This window comes from Hyperoodon ampullatus, assembly GCF_949752795.1.
Source record: "Hyperoodon ampullatus genome assembly, chromosome: 11".
Classification (NCBI taxonomy): Eukaryota; Metazoa; Chordata; class Mammalia; order Artiodactyla; family Ziphiidae; genus Hyperoodon; species Hyperoodon ampullatus.
In genome coordinates, this window is record NC_136924.1 from 35,729,418 (window position 1) to 35,748,945 (window position 19,528).

General features: G+C 55.9%; 1 protein-coding gene across 1 annotated transcript; it reads right to left on the reverse strand.

The window, feature by feature from the left end:
* Positions 1-1,389: 1,389 nt before the first annotated feature.
* NPTXR (neuronal pentraxin receptor) lies at positions 1,390-19,252 on the reverse strand (the record flags this gene model as incomplete). Its single annotated transcript, XM_079714424.1, has 5 exons — positions 18,656-19,252; positions 5,742-5,967; positions 4,693-4,940; positions 1,926-2,105; positions 1,390-1,614 (listed from the first exon to the last, which is right to left on the reverse strand). The coding sequence occupies exons 1-5, from the start codon at positions 19,226-19,228 to the stop codon at positions 1,390-1,392; spliced, it is 1,452 nt and encodes a 483-aa protein (XP_079570550.1). The 5' UTR covers positions 19,229-19,252.
* Between the last annotated feature and the right edge of the window lie 276 nt (positions 19,253-19,528).

Here is a 19,528-nt window from a genome sequence, read left to right on the forward strand (position 1 = left end):
TCTGTGTACGAGGTCGGTCTGCTTTGACCCTTGCCCTTGCCCCTGACTCTCTGGAGCCAGCTTCTGACCCTGACCCTGACCCAGCCTAGCCAGATCCCATCTGCTGCCCAGTCCCAGGACCTACCCCTGCTGTGCCCCTCAGTCCTTAGGCAGGTTCTCAGGCTTGTCCCACCCTATCCACCTGAAATCACAGACCATCTCACTTTTGATCTGGAGAGCTCTCAGAAATGACTGAAGCAAGGGCCTCAGTTCATAAATGAGGAAGGTCAGCCCGGAGAGGGCGGGGGCTTACAGAAGGCTACACAGCAGGTGAGCAGCAGGGCTGACCAGGACCAAGGGCTCCCCCTCCCCATCCAGTGCCCTGCACACTACTCCATGCTTCTCCCTACCCTCTCGGCTCCTTCTTTCCATCCCCCAAAGGCTGCAGGGCCACGCAGAGCGGGTAGGTATTGTGGGTCCCCTGGGGTATGTGCCTCTGTTCCATGCTGTCCCCAGCCCAGGCTGAAGTGGCCCAGGCCCTGTCCTGGATGTAGAAGGGGAGAGGTGACCATGCCAGTGGGCACAGCTGTGGATGGGCGCAAGGGGTGACTATGGCCCTTTGGCTTCCCAGAGTCTTGGTCCCTAACCCTCCAGGCTGAAGCTGGGAAGGGAGTGTCCTGGAAATTGAGGTGGGGCTGGGCCAGGCATGGAACCAACATTCAAACCACTGCACACGAAGAAACAAGGAAAGAGGAGGAAGAGAGGGGTGCAGGTGGGGGTGGGGTGGGGGGAGAGGCTCCATCAAGATCCCACTGCCCTTGACCGGCAGCTGGTAGAAAGGTAAAGGAGGGCTGAATCTGAGTCTCCCACGGTTCTGTCATTCCCTCTCAGCTGGGGGACAGCTCTACAGCCTGTTATGGCCCTGAAGAGGAAGGGGACAGGCCTGTTGCATGGGGGACAAGAGGGCAGATAACCAGCCCTGCCACTGAGACAGTGGGCCCGTCCCCCATACACGACCTCATGGGAGGAGCTGTGAGATCAGTGGAATCAGTTGTGGTTGATGGACAGGGTGGAGTGGGAGGTGAGAGATGGCTCCACTCTAATGCCAGCGGGGGGGGGGGGGGTGTGAGAAGAGCCGTGGGCAGTGACACGCACCCACTGCCAGGCCCTGGACTCCCCCCAGGCTTGACCTGTTGACTTGAGTTGCTTGTCCTCATCCGAGTGGGATTAGGGGAAAGCCATCAAGGGCAGGGCATTCTGGAGGTGTGGGTAGAGGTGGCAGAAACGGGAGGCGTGGCCAGGAGTGGGGCAAGAAAGGAGGCCAGTGTGTGGGTAGGCTGAGGAAGCAATGTGACCCTGCCCCGGAAGGCCCCCGAATTGGCAGGCAAGGGGCCTGGACGAGGTGGCCCCTCATGCCTTGGCCCGTCCCTTGCAGACATCAAAGGCGGCCTTCGTTGCACCCCCAAAGGTCTCCACCAGCTTGTCTTCCCAGGGGATGATGTTGCCTAGCAGCGGCCCCGTACAGTTGGCAATGCCCAGGACCTGGGCAGGTGTCAGGGTGTGGTCCCAGAGGTTAAACTGGGCAATGTCACCCACGAAGGCCTGGGTGGCATCAAACCGGCCACCTAGGGTATCCTGGACCAAAAGAGCAGAGAGAAAGAAGAGAGACATGGAGTGAGGGAGCAGAAGAGACAGGCAGGCACTCAGAGTCAACCCCCTGTCCCTGCTGAAGTCCTACCCCCTCCAGGTTCTAGCCCCGCCCCAAGGTTCTAGCCCTTTGGGCAAGTCTCTGCTCTCTCTGGGTCTCACTCGGTCTGGCCATCTGCAGAATGGCTGGGTCAGACTGAGTGCTCACTGCTGTGCTTTCAGGGACCCTCCACCTACCCCTCCTCCTCAGGGGCCCTGAGTGGGTGGGATATCTAGCTGCATCCCACCCTGAGCCTTACCTGCTCTTGGCCCAGGATAAGGATCCCATGAGGCTTGATGGGGTGCCAGGCGGCTAGGTTCTCACCAGAGCCCTGCAGCTCTCCATCCTGATAGGCAGACCACAGGCCGTCCCTTGTGGTCCAGGAGAGGCAGATGTGGTGCCAGCCATTGTCCTTCAGGCTCAGGGGCAGCTGGGCCACCTGAAAAGAGGTTCCCCCAGCCCCAGGTCAGAGGTGCCACAAGGCCCAAGGCTGGAGCAGTGGGATGGGGAATGGGGAGACCGGTGTCCCTCCTTCCAGGGACTGACCCAAGGCTTGACCCTCCCCTTCTTCTCAGCTCAGTGTCTTCCCAACCACTCTTTCCTCTTTCCCCACAATATATCAATATAATCAGGCAGCTTCACTCAGATCACAAGGGACTATTCAGTGTTGGTTTTCAGTTGTTTCTAGGTGGTTTATTCACTCTCTAACAGGCCTGCAAGGTTATGCAGGATGGGAGCTGAATCTCACAAGCCTACCTTCCCCTGAATACCACACAAAGTGCCTGGCACACAGCTGGGCTCAAGAAGTACTGGCAGTGGTAGAACAAGCCTTAGACTCAGAGGCCGGGCACTGCCAACCAACCCCCTGTGGGACCCTGGGGAGGCTGCCCTTTCCTCCCTGGGCTTTAGTCTCCTCATCCGTAAAGTTAGGGGTTTGGGCAAAGGATAGCAAATATGCAGCCACCTCTGCCTCCTCCTCCACCCAAGGCAGACATGGCTAATCAATCATGAGCCTAGACTCACCCTAGGAATCTTCCTCATCACAGTGCTCTCAGAAGCCACTGATGATTGATTAGAGTTGGCCTGTGATATGAAAGGTACTTGCTGCCTCTGGATTTGGGGCTCCCAAAGGGCTCTTTCATCTCCTAAGTTCTCTGACATCACAATTTATTGCAGCATTCTCTGAGGCCTACTTGGTGCCAGGCCTTGTTCTGGACACTGGGGGTATGGATCTGGTCCTGGTCATAAAATAAGCTGAGTCTGCACAGGAGGGAAGGACTTCAGGGACAATATTACAAGACAGAGTAACATAGGGGCCATCTGGGAGGTACAGAGGCTGTGAAGGCCCAGAGGGAGAGAGGGGTGTGGGAACAGAAGATGTGAAATCTAAACACATCTGGAAGTACAACGGCCTCTGGCAACTCCGCTGCAAGGCAAACCAAGTGGCGGGGGGCACAGCAGAGGCAAAGGCTTAGAGGTTGGAATAAAATGAGTACTGTGAGTAGCTTGTGAGGTTGGTGCTCAAAAGGCCCCAGAAGTTCAGGGAACTGGGCCCTGTCCAGGGTGCTGAATTCCTTTTACTAGAACTGAGTGCTAACCGTGGGCAGAGCCAAAAAATGGCAGCCAGGGGGGTGTATGAAGGGAACCAGGAGGCACGATCTAGATGTCATCCAGCTACCCTGGTGGTCTTAGGACCTACTGGGCTACAAGGGAAATTCACTGTCCCCTGGGCCCATCTCCCTCCGCCTCCTCCAGGACACCCATGAAAGGCACCTCCTGCTAAGCAGGCTTCTGCTGGGTGTCAGCCACTCCTAGCAGCTCTCTGTGGCTGTGGCCTGGTCACAAGTGGGTGCAATATATGTTGCCTGCATTTTCAGGGAGTCTCAAAAGACCACCATGCCTGCAAGACCCAAATCCATGTGGCAGGCCAGGGAAGATATTTTGGGGGAATGGGGTGATAAGATGCTCCCCTTCCTTCCCCCTTGATCACCATGCTCCTGCCACATCACTGCCCCCAGTCCCCCTACCTTGTCCTGCCCTGAAGCCAGGCTGGGGGAGGGGGGAGGGGGTGGGAGTCCTGGGCATGGGGCAGATGGGTGACCCAGGGGCAGAACAGTGGAGGGGCTAAGAGGTGGTTTCTGGAGCCCAAGACCCCAATTCACATCATCACCCCTTCACCAGCTATGTGGCCAGCGTGCATTATTTGCCCTCACCGAGCCTCAGCTTTTCCATCTGCAAAATGGGGATAATAGGGTGTCTACCTCCTGGTGCAGTTGGGTCAAGGGTGATAATATGGGTAAAGTATTTACTAGCACAGGGCACATTTATCGAAGTTTGTTAAATGCTAGGCTCTGCTCAAAGCCCTTTACATGTATTTAAGCCATTTATTTCTCACCACAGCCCTATGAGGTAGACAGTGTTATTCTTGCTTTACAGATGAGGAAAGTGAGGCATGGAGAGGGTAAGTGACTAGTCTAAGGTCACACAGTGGGTGAGTGGCAGAACTAGGCCTCACATCCAGCATGCAGCCCAGAGCCTGACCATGGCAGTATCCCACTCACCACGTAGGGGAGGAGCATGGGGCTGGTTGCAGGGGGGAGGGGGGCAAGGAATCCACTAGCCCTTCCTCCCTCCCTCCCCAGAGAGGTCCTTGGACATCACTTGCTTCTCTCTTTGTCCAGAAGAATGAGCAGGGCCCTGGGGGCAGACACTTGCAGCCCTGCTCCTACAGCTGCATCACTGGGGAAGTCTCTGAATCTCTGTGAGCCTCACATGCTCCTCTGTAAATGGCAAACCACCGCTGACAGCCTCTCTCGGACATGAGCTCCTCTTCGCAGCCCCGGGTCTGGCTTGTCTTGGATTCCCAAAACCCAGCCTGGCACACACCAGGCATTTCATGTGTGCTGATTCTGCTGAGCAGGAGAACTGAAAGGGCCCATCTGTCTGGGGCCCAGCACAGTACAGGCGCTCCTGAAAGGGCCCCCCTGCCCCGCCGCCCCATCCCTCCCACTCGGCCCCCCACTCACCTTGTCATTGATCAGCAGCTCCATGGGGTCATGGCCCGCCTCCAGCAGCACAATCTCGTTGGCCTGCCCGGGCACCGAGTAGGAGAAGGGGGTGCCCTGGCCAGTGCCGCCCGACCTGGACCGCAGCCACATGCAGACGCTGAAGGCATAGAGCTCGGGCAGTGCCTTCCGCACGCGGGCGTACATGTAGTTGTTGCGGATGGGGATGCTGATCTTGAAGGCATCTGGGGGACTGTAGGCTGAGGACCCTGAGGGGGGTGAGCAAGGGCGACACGGTGGGGGTCAGTGGACACTGATGGGGGGTGGGCAGGGCATACTCCAGAATGAGGGTTACTAGTCCCCTGGTAGCCCCAACTCATCTATAAGCCTCTTGAGGGTGCTCCTCACAAAGTTTAAAAGATGAAAGGTCCTTGAGAGCTCATGAGTCCTAAATCCGCATCTTTCAGATGAGGAAAATGAGGCCTGGGGAGAGGAGGTGAGCTTCCAAGGTGACAGAGGAGCCAGGTCCCCTGATGCTCATACCTGTACACTGTCCAAATATATCATGTTTTTCTGACCCCCCGGTAGTGCCAGCCCCAGGTGTTAAACAAATGACAAAATTCTGACATTGAAGGTACTACTGTGGTGGTGGTTAAATGCATGGACTTTGGAGTCAGACCTGGTTTAAGGTCTAGATCTGCTACTGGCTGTGTGACCTTGGGCAAGTCACTTGACCTCTCTGAGCCTTATATTCCTCAGCTGTGAAATGGGGATAATAACACTACCACCCCTGTATGGTCTGTGAAGATTAAACCAGCTGATGTATCAAGTACTTAGTCCACTCCCAGAATACAATAAGGGCCAGAAAATGCTACCTGTTTACAATAATGATAACGCTCTCTCCCAATTATTCTCTCTCTCTTGTGTTTCACAGCCTCTTCCCCACCATCCCATCTAGCTTTAGCCTCTGGAGAGCATGAAGATGCTTTCCGAGTGAATCTGCCACCCTGAGGACCCATCTGAGGACCAAGGCCTCGCCTGCCATGCCCTCTGTGGGGCTCAGGACCCACCGCGCTCCAGTTCAGCTACACGGTCCTGCAGGGCGCCCAGCTCCTTCTCCACCTCCTGCCGCTGCTGCTGGCTGCTGTGACCGAGGGCCACGCGCTCCTTCTCCAGCGCCAGCACCTTGGCCAGCAGCTGCCCCTCCAGTTCGTCCATCTCGGAGTGCAGGGTGGTGGGCACCACGGGCGCAGGGGCTGGGGCCGCTGAGAAGTTCACCCGGGCTGGAAGCTCCTGCTGCTCACGGGGCACAGAAAGGGACCACGAGGTCACTTGGAGGGAGGAAGGAAAGAGACAAAGGGCCCAGAGATGCCCACCACCCCTGCTGAGTGACCCCAGGTGAGCCTCAGCTTCCCCATATGTAAAATGGGATGGCAATACCAGCTTCAGGCAACAAACGTGTACTGGGTGTCTAGCAGGCTGTTTCCAGTGCTGATGCGTGACGGGGAGCTGAAAGCAGGCTGGCTTCTGCCCTCAGGACAGCTCAGCATATGGTGGGGTGGGGAGCTGGCAGTAGAGGCTGTAACAGTCCCCTGGGTGGTCTAACGTGCAGTTGGGGTTGAGAGCCACTACTGAGTCCTTCATCATGGGCAGGCTATATCCCGATGGGTCCCTGAAGGGGTGGACTGTCTTAGTCTTCACTTAGTCACGTGTCAACCTTCTCTAAGGGGGTGCAAGGCTCTGTGTGAATACTGGGCAGACCCGGGGGGCACAAATCAGGGGCTTCTGGAATACTGCTCCAGTGTTGCGGCCACTCCAGGCTATCATGTGGTTAAGATCACAGACTCTGGAGGCATACAGCCCAGGGTTCAAATCCAGCTCGAGAACCAACCTGCTGTGTGGCCTGGGGCAAATGTCTCCATCTCTCTGAACCCCTGGTTCCTCTCATGCAACACGGGACAACGGTACCTATTTAGAAGGGTTGTGGGGATGATTACATGTGGTAAATGCCCATGAACAGAGCCTATTTACTGCACTTACTGTCTAGGGCAGCGTGTTCCAGGGTGGTCTCTGACACCCCCATCCTTCCCAGGATGAGGACAAAGTGTTTAGAGGCCCCCCTTCTTCCTGTCTTAAGACCCCAGCGGGAAGAACTGGGGCACAAGCCCGGGCACCTCTCCTTTCCCCCCACCTGCTGGAGGAAGCCCCTTCTGGGGTGGAGGAAGGCAGGCGAGGCCACAAGTCTTGACTCTGGGAGGGCGCAGCCTCTGGCAGACACATCACAGGAACGTGGGTAGGAAATTAATAATTCAGTGAGCTTCTAGCAGCCAAATTAGACCATCCCTGTCCCCTATCTCCCTTTTCCCCTCCTCCACGCTGCCTACCGACAGCCCAATGCTTCCTCACTGCCCAGGGGCCCTGGTGGTTCCCACTCCGCCTGCCCTGGGCCCTGACCACAGGCTTAGCCCCAGACCTGAGCTCACTGAATTCTCATGATTCCTTCACCGAGCAAATATTCAGTGAGCACCTACTATGGGCTGGGCACTGCACCAGGTGCTGAAGAGACGGCCGAGGGCCAAACAGAAAACCAAGAGCACAGCCTAGCATTCCCTGAGTGCCACGTGCCTGCAGGGATGGCCCCACAGCTCAGGGCAAGTACAGAAGACCCCTCCCAGCTTCACTGACCCAATCCTGGCCTTGTTGGTCATTTGCTGTGTGACATTGGGCACATGTCTCTGAGCTCCATGTGATGAGGGGATATATGTGTCCCCTGCTTCAAAGTGCTGGGGGTGGGGAGGGCAGTGCAGGCAGAGTGGCACTGCCACACTCAGCGCCTGAGAGAAGGGAGCGGCCACCACAGACAGTGACGTGACCTTGCGCTGAGGAGCTGGAGGGACTGACACTTGGCTCCTCCATTCCACCCCAAGAGTGGCAGCAGGTGGGCTAACCTCTCTGGTGTCATTTGTCCTTCCCTATAAAGTGGGGACTTGGAGTGTTTGGCTCGCGGGGCTGTGATCAGGGGAGCCCAAGCCTGGTCCGGCGTGGGCCACTTTATCCCTCACAGTGTCCCATGGGAGAGGACACAGCCACCCCCCACCCATGCAGACACCTGCTCTGGCCCACCAGGTGGGGAGGCCAGGTGAGGGGGGCGGGGCACGGATGGATGAGCCGCTCGGTACACCCGGCCCCACCCATGTTACACTAATCTTCACTTTCCACTATCGGGGGGCTCCTTGTATGAATCCTGACTCTGGTGCTGACTGAACACAAAGCCTCAGTCTCCCCTTCCGTAAAACAGGGACAACGGGCCCTACTCTGTCCATCCACAGGACAGATGTAAGGATGGAAGAGTGGAAGTAACAGCTCCTCGTGGACTGTAAAAGCAGAATGCACACTGTGAGGCTTGTATACATCAGCTGATGGGGAGCTTGCTACCTCCAGAATCTTCCCTTGACCACAGACACCTTATGGAGCGATAGGGCCAGCCACCCACTGCATCTGAGGTGACTGGACTTTCGGGAAACCTTGGACTGAGGCAATTAGCTCATGGATTGCCTTCCACGTCAGCACTGGGAGGGCCGGGACTGGGTCTCCTCGGGCCCAGCACCATTCCAGCCTCACTTTCCCTCCTTCCACTGGGCCTAGCTGGGCATGAGGGGCATACCCCTGAAGAAGAGTGTACCAGGCCCACCCTCAGCACTTTCCATGTATTTACTCATGAATCCTCACAGCCACTTGTTTTGGTTGGTACTCTTAGTGTCCCCATTTCACAGATGGGGAAACCGAGGCAGAAGTCCTTTTGAATTTTCTACAGTGATGGGGCTGGGCAAAGCTGACCCTTCTGGAGCCAAAGCCTTCTCTCTCTAGCAAAGCGTCCTCCTCCCTTGGAGTGAGAAAGACCTGCCAGGAAGGAACAGGACGTCAAGTGCTATTTACACAGATGCTGTTGCGAGGAGACACAGCGCAGGCCGAGGGAGGTGGGCACACAAGCTGTTCTTTTGTCAGAGCCGCCAGCTCTGCAGGAAGGCCAGGGAGGAGGTGGGCTCACCGGATCCTGTGTGGCCCCCTCCCCACCCCAACGTCTGAATCAGAAGAACATGACTCCCCCCACTTTCCCATCTGCTGCGGGCGCGGGCTGTGCCGCGTGGACTCGGCCTGATGCCAAGTGGGCCCCCAGCACAAGACGATAGGGGGACGATGATGCCATCACCCCACAAGGGTCCTGATGGGGGCTCAGAACCCACTCCTGTCGTGCTGGGAGTCCAGGGTGGGGTTTGGTGTAAGTATATGGGGCCTGGAGCCAGAGCCCAGCGTTCGGGTCCAGCTCAGGTAACGTGCCGGGCTCATTAGCACTCAGTAAAAAGAGGCTGACAGAGGCAGCTGTCCTTGCCACGCACCGCGTGCCAGGCCCTGCACTCCAGAAGCACTGTGCAAACATTCCACAACCCCTCTCGACAACCTGGGGAAGTAAGGAGGCCCACTTTACAGATGAGAGAGCAGAGGCTCAGAGAGGTGAAGTCATCTGCCTGAGGTCACACCGCTGCGAAGTCGCAGACCCAGGACCCCAGTCCAGCCCCTTCTGATTCCAGAACCTGTTCCCATTCTTCACGCCTACCCTGACAGTTCGTTGGTCTGCCAAATGGGCACGGTGTCGGCTGCCCTGCCTACCTCAAGGGCCAGCAGAAGAGGTTTTAGTGCCATGAGAAGGCTGGGAGGATCTGGCAGGTGGTGTCAGACCGTGCCTTGGGGCAGCTTCACAGAGGGGCCTGGATGCGAGGGACCTGCCTATGCAGGGTGGCTCTGAGGCTGGGGGCTGTGGGGAAGACCTTACCACCTTGTCCCCAGTGGGGACAGCTCCTTTCCTTGGGGGAGCAGAGGGAAGGTGCTGGATTTCGGGGTCAAGGTCCCACCCTCTGCACAGCTCACCCCCAGACAGCACAAGACCCAGCTCCAGGGGCAGCAGGGCAGGGTGGCAAGAGAGCAGGCCCGGCAGCAGCGGTGTGGGTCAGGCCTCCTATCTCCCACATCTGCTCAGCCCCCAAGTCCTGTGTGAGTCTGCCCGGGCTCACACCTAGGCTCCGCCAGCCCAGTGACCTTGTTATGTAAAGCTTCCATGCCTCGGTTTCCCCATCAGCAAAAAAAGGTACAAAAATAATATTGTCTCATAGCATTGTAGTGAGAATTAAATAAGTTAATAGATATAATGCCCTTAGAGTTGGCACATGAAGTGCTATGCATCAGTTATTATTATGGCTATTACTACTTAAACATGTATGTTTAATACTACTGAAACATCTCTTGAAGGAGCCTCCCCTCCGCCTCTAAATTTTTTTTAAAAATCATTATATTGAGAAAAAAAGCAAGTTACAGAAGAACAGTTAGATGCCATTCACACAAAGTTGCAAATATAGATCATGTATATATAAAAGCATGAAGGAATGCACGGAGAGATAAATACAAATTTGGGACAGTGGTGACCCTCTGTCACCTGAGGGAGATGCTGAGGGGCATCAGCTGTTTGCAACTCTTCTGGGTCTTGAGCCTGGGTGGGGACCTGGATGGTAGTCCTTTGGTAGTCCTGGATGGTATTATAAACCTTTGTATATCTCTGAGGTACTTCACAATAAATTTCTTTTAAAAAACGGGGGAAAAATCCAAAAGCAGAGTCTCTGAGGGTGGAATCTAACCGTGAATCTTAACCATAGCCTCACTCGGCTCCTGCGTCCCCCACCCCAGCCCAGGCCACCATCATGAGGCTCCGACTCTGGCCCTTCTCCACACAGCAGCCAGAGGCAAGCACCTAATTGCAAATCCGAGCAGGTTGCTTGAAATCCTTCAAGAGCCCCCTTCTCCCACCAGTACATACCCTGCCCCTCTAATCTCGGCCCTGATGCACCCCCAGAGGCTACACTTCATTCCGACTGAAAGTCCCCAGCTCCCTCTCACCCTAGGGCCTCCGCACACGCTGTTCCTTCTGCCAAGAACACTCTTCCCACCCCCATCCCACCTCCTCTGGCCAATGCCTCCTCACCCTCCAGATGGCAGCTTCCCTGACGACTCAGCTAAGATGCGCCAAAGGGAAAGGGAAAGAGGGTGTCTCTGGAGGAACTGTGAGTCCTCACTCACTCATTCATTCATTTATTCATCCATCTGTCAACATGTGCTGTGGCAACACGATGCCATGGGTACCAGCATGACTCTCAGGTCAGACAGGCTTGGGTCATTCCCAGGCTCCCCACTAACTGGATCTGTGGCCCTGGGCAAGCTGCTCAACTCCTTTGACCCTCGGTTTCCTCAATTGTAAAATGGGGATAATAGTAGTGTCTACATCTTAGGATATACATAATAACAAAATGAAAAAATACATAAAGTCTGGCATATAAAAATGGCTGATAAAGAGTCATAACCATTATTATTTCCTGCTATTATTGAGAGGACAGGAGAGCATGGTGAGTAGTAACTGTGTGGATGTGGGCCCTGGAGCCAGACTGCCAAGGACTGAAATCCCAGCTGAGTGGGATTTCAAGGTTCTTAACCTCTCCGAGCCTCGGTTCTTAACCAAGGTGCTTAACCTCTCCGGCCAAGGTTCTTACCTCTCTGAGCCTCGGTTTCCTCATCTGTGAAATGGGGAGAGTAACGGTCCCATGGTTCTCATGGAGCTAAGTTGTAAGGCCCTTAGAACAGGCTGGCACAGAGGACGTGCTCAGCCCTGATGCCTCTTACTAACTGCCAGGTGCTGTGGCTCCCTAGGCAAATAAGGCCAGCGCCTGCCACAGCAGTGCTCTCAGCTGGGGGGGAGGCTGTCTGGGAGCTGTGACAGGGACAGCACCCGCAAGAAGCTCTCTGTGGGGTGGGGTGGCGGGGGCATGGTGAGTCAGAGAAGGCCTCTCAGAGGGGCTGTCCTGCTCCCGCCTTCCTCCCCAGGAGCCGGCCCAGCGGGCTGCTCTGTCTCCATCTAACCCTGGCAGGGAAGGGGCAGGAGAGCCGGTGGCAGAGGCCGGACTGATCTTTGTCCTGGTCCCCACTGCCAATTTGCAGCTGGAATGGAAAGAAGACAAATGGACCTCTGTGCACCAAGGGTGCCAGGTCAGGGCAGTCGGTGTGTGGGCGGGGAGGAGGTCAGGAGCAGGGGAGATGGCTCCCAGAGGGTGTGCCCATACACCCTCCTGGGCTCTGAGGCCCCAGAGCAAGTGACTAGGCACCCCAACCCCAGGCCCCTTCTCCTCTCCCTTCAAGTACTCCCCGTCAAGCTGCCACAAAATTCTCTCTTAGGCCCTGCCTGCCCACACACCTTCTGGGCCCTGGCCAAGAATCTGCAGCAGAGACTGAGCACCCCACCCTCAGCCCATTTTCATAGAAAATCCTGGCTGTCATCTTGGCTCAGTTCTGCCGTGCTGTGTGGCCTTGGGCAAGTCACTCAGCCTCTCTGAGCCTCAGCTTCCCCTGGAGTCAAATGAGGGGTGGGGGGGGCACCTAAGAGCTTCCGCTTCAGGTTGGCTGCCTCGATCTCTGTCCCGAGTTCAGTGGGGATCACGTGCCCGACTGTCCTGGGGAAATCCAACGGCATTGTCACTCGAGGGGGTGGGGGAGCGCCAGCCAGGCAAGCACTTCACAAAATGCCCAACAAACATGAGAAAAGGTGCTCAACATCATAAGTCATCAGAGAAATACAAATTAAAACCACAATGAGTTCACTACACACCCACCAGAACGGGGAGTGTCTTTAAAATGACCATAGCAAGGTTGACAAGCTTCACAGCAGGTGGGTGTGCAAACACTCACTGCCACTTTGGAAAAGCGTTTGGCAGAAACTCCTAATGCTAAATATATGCCTCTCCTGGGACCCAAGCATCCCACTCCTGGGGATACATCCAGGAGAAATGAGGACTTTTAGCCAACCAGAGATATCACAAGTACATTCACGGCAGCTTTATCCGTAATAACCCCAAACCAGAAACAACCCAAATGCCCATCCACAGAAGAATAGGTAAATAAATTAAGGTATCTCCACACATTGAAACACTACACAGCACTGAAAATAACAAACCACAGACACACATACCACGACTGAAGGTCAGACAATGTTGCAAGAGAACACCAGACACAAAGGGGTGCAGCTTCTCTGAGTCGATCTGAGTGACATTTAAACACAGAGAAAACTGACCTACAGTGACAGAAACTGGAACAGTGGTACCTCTGGGGAAGTATGGACTTTGGGGTCACAAAGGAGCCTTCTGGGGTGCCAGAAAAGTCCTGACTCTTATCTGGGTGGCGCTTTCATGGATGCAGCCATACATACATTTTCACTGAGCTGTATACTTAAGATTTGTGTCTTTTTAAAGTAAGATATGTGAGCTCTTACATATATTGAAGGTAAGATATACCTTAAAAAAAAAAAAAAAAAAGGCCCACAGGTAAGTCCCTGTCTTCCGCCCAAGCGGCTCTTGCCAGGCTTGGAACGGCAGGAAGGGTCTCCTTTCCCAGGCGAAGGCCTGCGGGGATGAGGCGCCTCCAGGGCACAGGATGACAGAGAAAGAGGGGTTCTCTGGGTGTCCTGCCCACGCGTCCATCTGACAGATGGGGAAACAGGATCAGAGAGAAGAAGGAATTTTCTGAGGTCACAGTGAGCAGGTGGCAGAGCTGGGGTTTTTTAAAACCAAGGTTTCTTGCTAGAATGCAGGTTCCACGCTGGCAGGAGTAGGGGGTAAGGGCTTCTCAGTATGGGTGCCCCACCTGGAGATGGGGGGAGGCCAGCCACAGGGAGAGGGGCCATCGGGGTCTGCAGGTGGCCTAGAGGGCACTAGGTTCCACGTCCTCCAACAAAAGGCCGATGGGCAGAAGCTCTCTCACTGCACTCTGCTGGCCCCTTTTGTGGCCAAAGAGGCAGGGTCAAGGGAACCAGCCCCTGCAGAGCAGAAGCTTCCAGGATGGGCAGGAATGTAAGAGGAAAGCAAAAGCAACCCATAGACTTTTAAAAAGGCACCAAAAGATTCTATAAGCCACTTTGTTTATCTGCAGACTCCCCTGAGGAACTGGCGGTCTGAGAGTGTGTGGCTGGGGAGTCAGGGGCCACATAAACACGGAACCTCCATACTCCCCACCACAATTCCTAATCAGGAAACATCTGCTCAAGAACTCAGAATTTAGAGCCCAAAGGGTCCAGACCAAACCCAACCCCTCCTAACCATTTTACAGATAAAAAAAAGGAGCCCCAGAGAGAGAAAGTGATTAGCCTAAGGTCACAAGCAAGAAGAACTCAACTTTATGCCACCCAGCCTTCCTATTTCAGTGAATATTTAGAGCTGCAAGGTGTTTTTGTTTTTTTTTTTTCTGTGCTCCGGACGTGCAGGCTCAGCGGCCATGGCTCATGGGCCCAGCCGCTCCGCGGCATGTGGGATCTTCCCAGACCGGGGCACGAACCCATGTCCCCTGCATCGGCAGGCGGACTCTCAACCACTGCGCCACCAGGGAAGCCCAAGCTGCAAGGTGTTTAGGGAGCATCTGCCCACTGTATCATTTTATGAAGGGGAAACAGAAGCCGGGGGTGGGGAGGGCAGGAGACGATTTGTCTGGCTCTGGTTCCTCCAGACTCTATGAGCCTCCATTTCTTTATCCGTAAAATGGGAATGCATACAGCCTGCTTCATAGGTCTGAAGACTGAATAAGCTAACATGTACATAGTAAGTGCCTAATCAATGTTACTTGTTATTACTTATTGTTTTCAGCCTCCTGATTATCTTGCCAGCCAGCACGACAAGCCTTTGAGGACTGGCCCTCATCACTCTCGTCCTATATGCTCTGAGGCAGAAATGGTCCAGGGCACTATCCAACAAGAGGCCCTTCCCTCACCTGTCTTTCTCACTCTCCTGAAGATAGGTGAGGTCTGACCCCTCCAGATGGATCTAGAGTTAATGATGAAGAACAAGGGCTCTGGAGCCAAACACGGACAGGGTCAGATCCAGGTTCCAATGCTGTGTGAACTTGGGCCAGTTTCCTAACCTCTCTGAACCTTGGTTTCTTCATCTGTAAAAGGGGGAGAGAATAGTGCCTTCCTCATGCAGATTTTATCAGGATTAAATGAGATAACGAACAGCACCTGACACATGGTAAGTGCTCAGGAAGCATGAGCTATAATTGTTATTAGGTCCAGGAGCTTCTGCGACCATCATCAGGGTGTTCCTTTTCATGGCTTCCACCCCAAGATGAGGGGAGGCAGCTAGCTTGCCAGGCAGGATTAAGAATGTGATTTATGTCAAAAAATTGCTGCTTAAATCTATCTTGAAATTTCATTTTACACGTAAGTTAGTGCAAAAACAGAACACTGTAACACGCATACATGGCTGGCTGCCCCATAAATGGTCCTTTTGAAAAGTGGTTTTTGGCCACAGCCATAAAAGTCAATAGCATCTGGCCCAGTAATACCACTCCTGGGAATTCAGCCTAAAGAAATACTTCAACAGACTTAAAAAGAAAAAAACAAACAACTATCTGCATGAAATCGATCCTGCAATGAGCATCTAGAAGCAAAAATAATCAGAAACAACTTACATCTCCAGCAACAGGAGACAGTCGAAGGATTGATGGATGGTGGAGCCTGAGATGGATCCCAGGATATTATGGCCATTATTACAATGGTAATTACCAGCAACCCAGCAACTCAGGAACAATGTCTACACTTGGATAAAGGACCAAAAGGGAGGGGGTGCAAAAACAAATAAAATGGTGGAATTAAATATAACTCCCCCCGAAATCTTTTGTCATTTTTTCAATTAACAACAAAAATAACAACAAAGATAAAAACGTAGAAGACAAACAAGTTCTCCTAAGCCCTCAAATGTGACTCCAACTCGAGGCCTGTGGAGAGAGGGTGGGCGAGGGAGACCTTTCCTCCCCTTTGGCAGTCAGCCCAGTGGGCTGGGGAAGGGAGTGATGCAGAGAGGTGGGCATAGGAAGGAGACAGAAGGTGATCAGGGAAGGCCTCTAGGAGGAGGTGTACTCAGAGCAGACTTAAATGATGAGTATGGCTATGCTGGGGGTAATCTAGGCAGAAGAAGAAGAAACTGGGAGATGGGCCAGATACAAAATGGCAGCCTGGGGGCAGGATGAGTTTGCACCACAGGAGAGCCCCACGGGGTGGGCTTAAGGAAGATCCCTGGGGCTGCCTGGAGGAGGATGGATGGAGGGGTGTGCCTGGGCAGGTGGGAGACCAGCAAGGAGGCTGCTGCAAGGAGCCTCGGGGAGATGAGACCGACTGAAAGGGGGAGGGGAGGGGAGGAGCCAAGTATGGCTTCTCAGAGCGCACCTGAGTTCAGGTTGGGACATGATGAAGGTAGGGGGTTGGTGGGACATCCAGAGGGAGGTGCTCAGGAAGCAGTTGGATCTGTTGGTCTGAAGCTTGGAGAGAAACCTGGGCTGGAGACAAAGTTGGTTTGGGGCATCACGGTGGAATGGTGTTGGAAAGCCTCAGGGTGTGGCTGAGTTCACCCAGGGAAAGTGAGAGGAAGGCCAGGAGGGGCGCTCATGTTACAGGAGGAGGACCCAAGAGGGGACAGAGAAGCAGAGAGGGTGGAGGGGCAGGTGAGAGGTACCTAGAAGCCAACCGCATGGAGATTTGTAGGAGGGGATGATCAACGGGGTCAGATGTTGGAGAGGGGTCCAGAAAGATAAGGACTGAAACATTCCCGTTCAATTTATCAACTGTGGTGACGTCACCACGAGCACTTTCAGTGTACCAAAGTGGGAGAGAGACTAGTGGTGAGAAAGTACACCCTAAAAACCTGGGGGCATCCTTCTGAGGCTTTTGGATGAGAACGGAAGGGAAAAACTAGTCAGTGGCTAAAAGGTGCATGGGGTCCAGCTGAGACCAGTAGTCTGACCCCGTGTCTGTTGGGCTCCAGACCCTGACCCCTGCCAAACACCCCAAAGAGACTGGCTCTGGTGCCTGCCAGGCTCAGAAGGACAGGCAGCCCCTCCACGTCCACTGCACTCAGAAAGCAGAGGAGTGTGTATAGGGAAGCAGGACTCCCCCACCTAGGAGGCTGACCTGGTGCCAAATCCCAGCCACCAGGATACCCCCAACCTCAGTGGGCTAACCGGAAGGGAGCCCACCCTGCCAAATGCACAGGTGCAGGTCCAGGGCAAGCCCAGCCCTGCCAGCCCCAGACGTGGGAGGAACCACGGGTGCCATCTGGGTGTGGGGGCAGGGACTAGGGCAGGCAAGGGGAAGTTTATTGAAGACCAGATCTTTTTTTTTTTTACATTAATAAATCTATTTCTAAAAGGAGGATTTGTTCCCATTTAAAATTTTGGCTATTTAAAAAATTGGTAATATTAGAGCTTAATGTTAAAAATAGCAATCAAATTGATTGAGCATACCTCTGCCAGACACTGTTCTGGGCCCTTCCAAAAGATTAACTCACTTAATCCTCCTAACACTCCAATGAGGTAGGTGCTAATACTGTCCCCATTTTACAGGTGAGGAAACTGAGACTTCCCTTCACTGCTGACTTTCTGTGTTTCCCTGATTATTTTCCTGCTCTTAGCTCTCATCCTAGAACTCCCCAGAACTGGAGTGGGAAAAGGGATGCTGCCAGCAGGTAAGACTCTGGGCTTTCCTCCTGTCTCTGTCACTCACCTTAGGAGGTCTCTGAGCCCCGGGTTTGGGGTTGGCTGTGATAGCTGCCTGGCTGTGCTGTGACAGCTGCCTGGCTGTGCTGTGACACCCTGCACGGTGGGTGCTGACACCAGCACGGACTTTCTGGAGGGCCACTGGGCCATGGGCATGGCCAACCTTCCATACCAGCAGCATCTCCTGTGCTGCTCGGCCAGGGATGTAACTGAGAAAGCCGTGGAGAGGAGGAGTCCCTGTCTTTCCTTCCTTCCAGCCATTCTCTTCCCTTTGACAGCTGCACTCAGTTTCGAAGGAGGTAATAAAGGGGGCAGCTGGTGCTGTGGCCTCTTTCTCCCCCCCTCCTTCCACGGATCCAGTTTTGTTGCTAACCCCCTTCCCTGCAGTCTGGAAGTCGTGGATGGCTGGGGGTGGTCAGTGTCTCCAGATGTCTGTCCTGCCTAGTGTGTCCAGCTTCCCCTCCAGATGGCCCCAAATAAGTTCTCACAGGGAGGTAGGGGTCTGGCAGCTTCAAAGGAGAAATGGCTGGCCCAGGATCACAGGACAGCCAAGAGGGGATTCCCCCTGTTGGACCCCTTGTGTCTGATCCTGAGCCTGGGCCAGGAACATCTGAAAAAGGTGAGTGTTGGGGGAGAGACCCAGGTGGGACCCTATTCTCCACTCAGCCCCCACCCCACAGCTGCCGGCTTCCAGGCATCTTGTCTGGGCTACCACCATCTGAGCTCCTGCTATCAAGCCCGTGGTCCGAGCCCAGGTGGGGGGCTTAGGGGTGGAGGCGGTGAGGGGCACCCACGTTTGGCTTATGAGACACTGTTCCCTGCTCTTCCGCAGGAGAGGAGGACCCCGAGTCCCTTGGACAGCGCTCCTATCTTCTGACCATAGGGACTGAGTGTGTGGCTGGTGCTGCTTTGGGGGTGTCTGAAAGAAGGAAATAAAACGGACATTTAACGAGGTCCTAGTACGTGCCTAGCATTTTCACGTACCTACATTTTCATCAATCCACACTACAGGTGGACACCGTTATACCCATTTTACAGACTCGGAAACTGAGGCTTACAGAGGAAAAAGGATCTGGAGCGAGCCTTTCCTGTGCGCCTCCTGTGCCTCAGTCACAGTGTCTGTCTGCGGTCTGTGTGCGCTACCGGACTCCTCCCTTCTCCCCCTGGGAGGCAGGACCAACCATCCCCTTTGCACAGACGGAAACCCGAGGCTCCGAGACTCGCGGGGGCTCCCCAGGGTCCCTCAGCCGGCGGTGGCGGCGGGACCTCGGGACGCTCTCGACTCCCTCGAGCGGCCCCTCCCACCCCCCGGCCAGGTCCCGACGGCGCGCGGCGCGGCGCGCGGCGCGGCGCTCACCTCGATGCGGTCGATGCGGTCCCGGAGGGCGCGCACGGCGTCCTCCAGCTCGAGGATGAGCGCGGGCGAGTCCCAGGGCCCGTCGGCCATGGCGTCGCGGCGGGGCCCGGCGTCCTGGAGGCCGCGCGGCAGGCCGCTCTCGCAGCGGCCCAGCTTGCCGGTGAGCTCGCGGATGGTGTCCTGGTCGGCGCGGATGCGCGCTTCCTGCTGCAGCGCCGTCTGGCGTAGCTGCTCGGCCGTGCTCTGCAGCAGCAGCAGCTCCTCGCGCTCGCTCGGCGCCGCGTCCCCCTGCTCGGCCCCCGACGGGCAGGCAGCCGCCAGCGGCGTGCACAGGAAGCGGCTGAAGAGGGGCACGGGCGGCAGCGGGTGCGCGCTGGCCGCCGGAGCCCCGGGCAGCGCTGGGGGCCCGGCCGAGCCGCCCGCGCGGTGCAGCGCGCTCAGGCTGCGCTGCGGGCCCGGCGACGCGGCGGCGCCCGAGGCGTTGTCGGCGCCACCGGGCAGCGCCCGCGCCGGGCTGGCCGCCAGGGGCACGCTGGCGATGATGCAGATGACGGCACCGAGGAACGCCAGCATGCCCGCGGCCAGCAGCACGGCCAGGAACTTCAGCGTGAGGCGGGCGGCGGGGGCACCCGAGGCCCCCGGCAGGCGCGGCGGCGGGGTCGGGGCGCGGGGCCCGGGCGCGTGGGGCCGAGCGGGGCCGGAGCGGGAGCGGGAGGAGCCGGAGCCAAAGGTGTTGCCGCGGCCGCTGCTGCCGCCGCTCTGAGCCCGGGAAGCGCGAGGAGAAGAAGGCGACGGGCGGCGGGGAGGGGGAGCTGGCGCGGCGGCCCCGCCCCTCCGGCTCCTCCGGGCCGGCCCAGCCCCGCACCAGTTCCG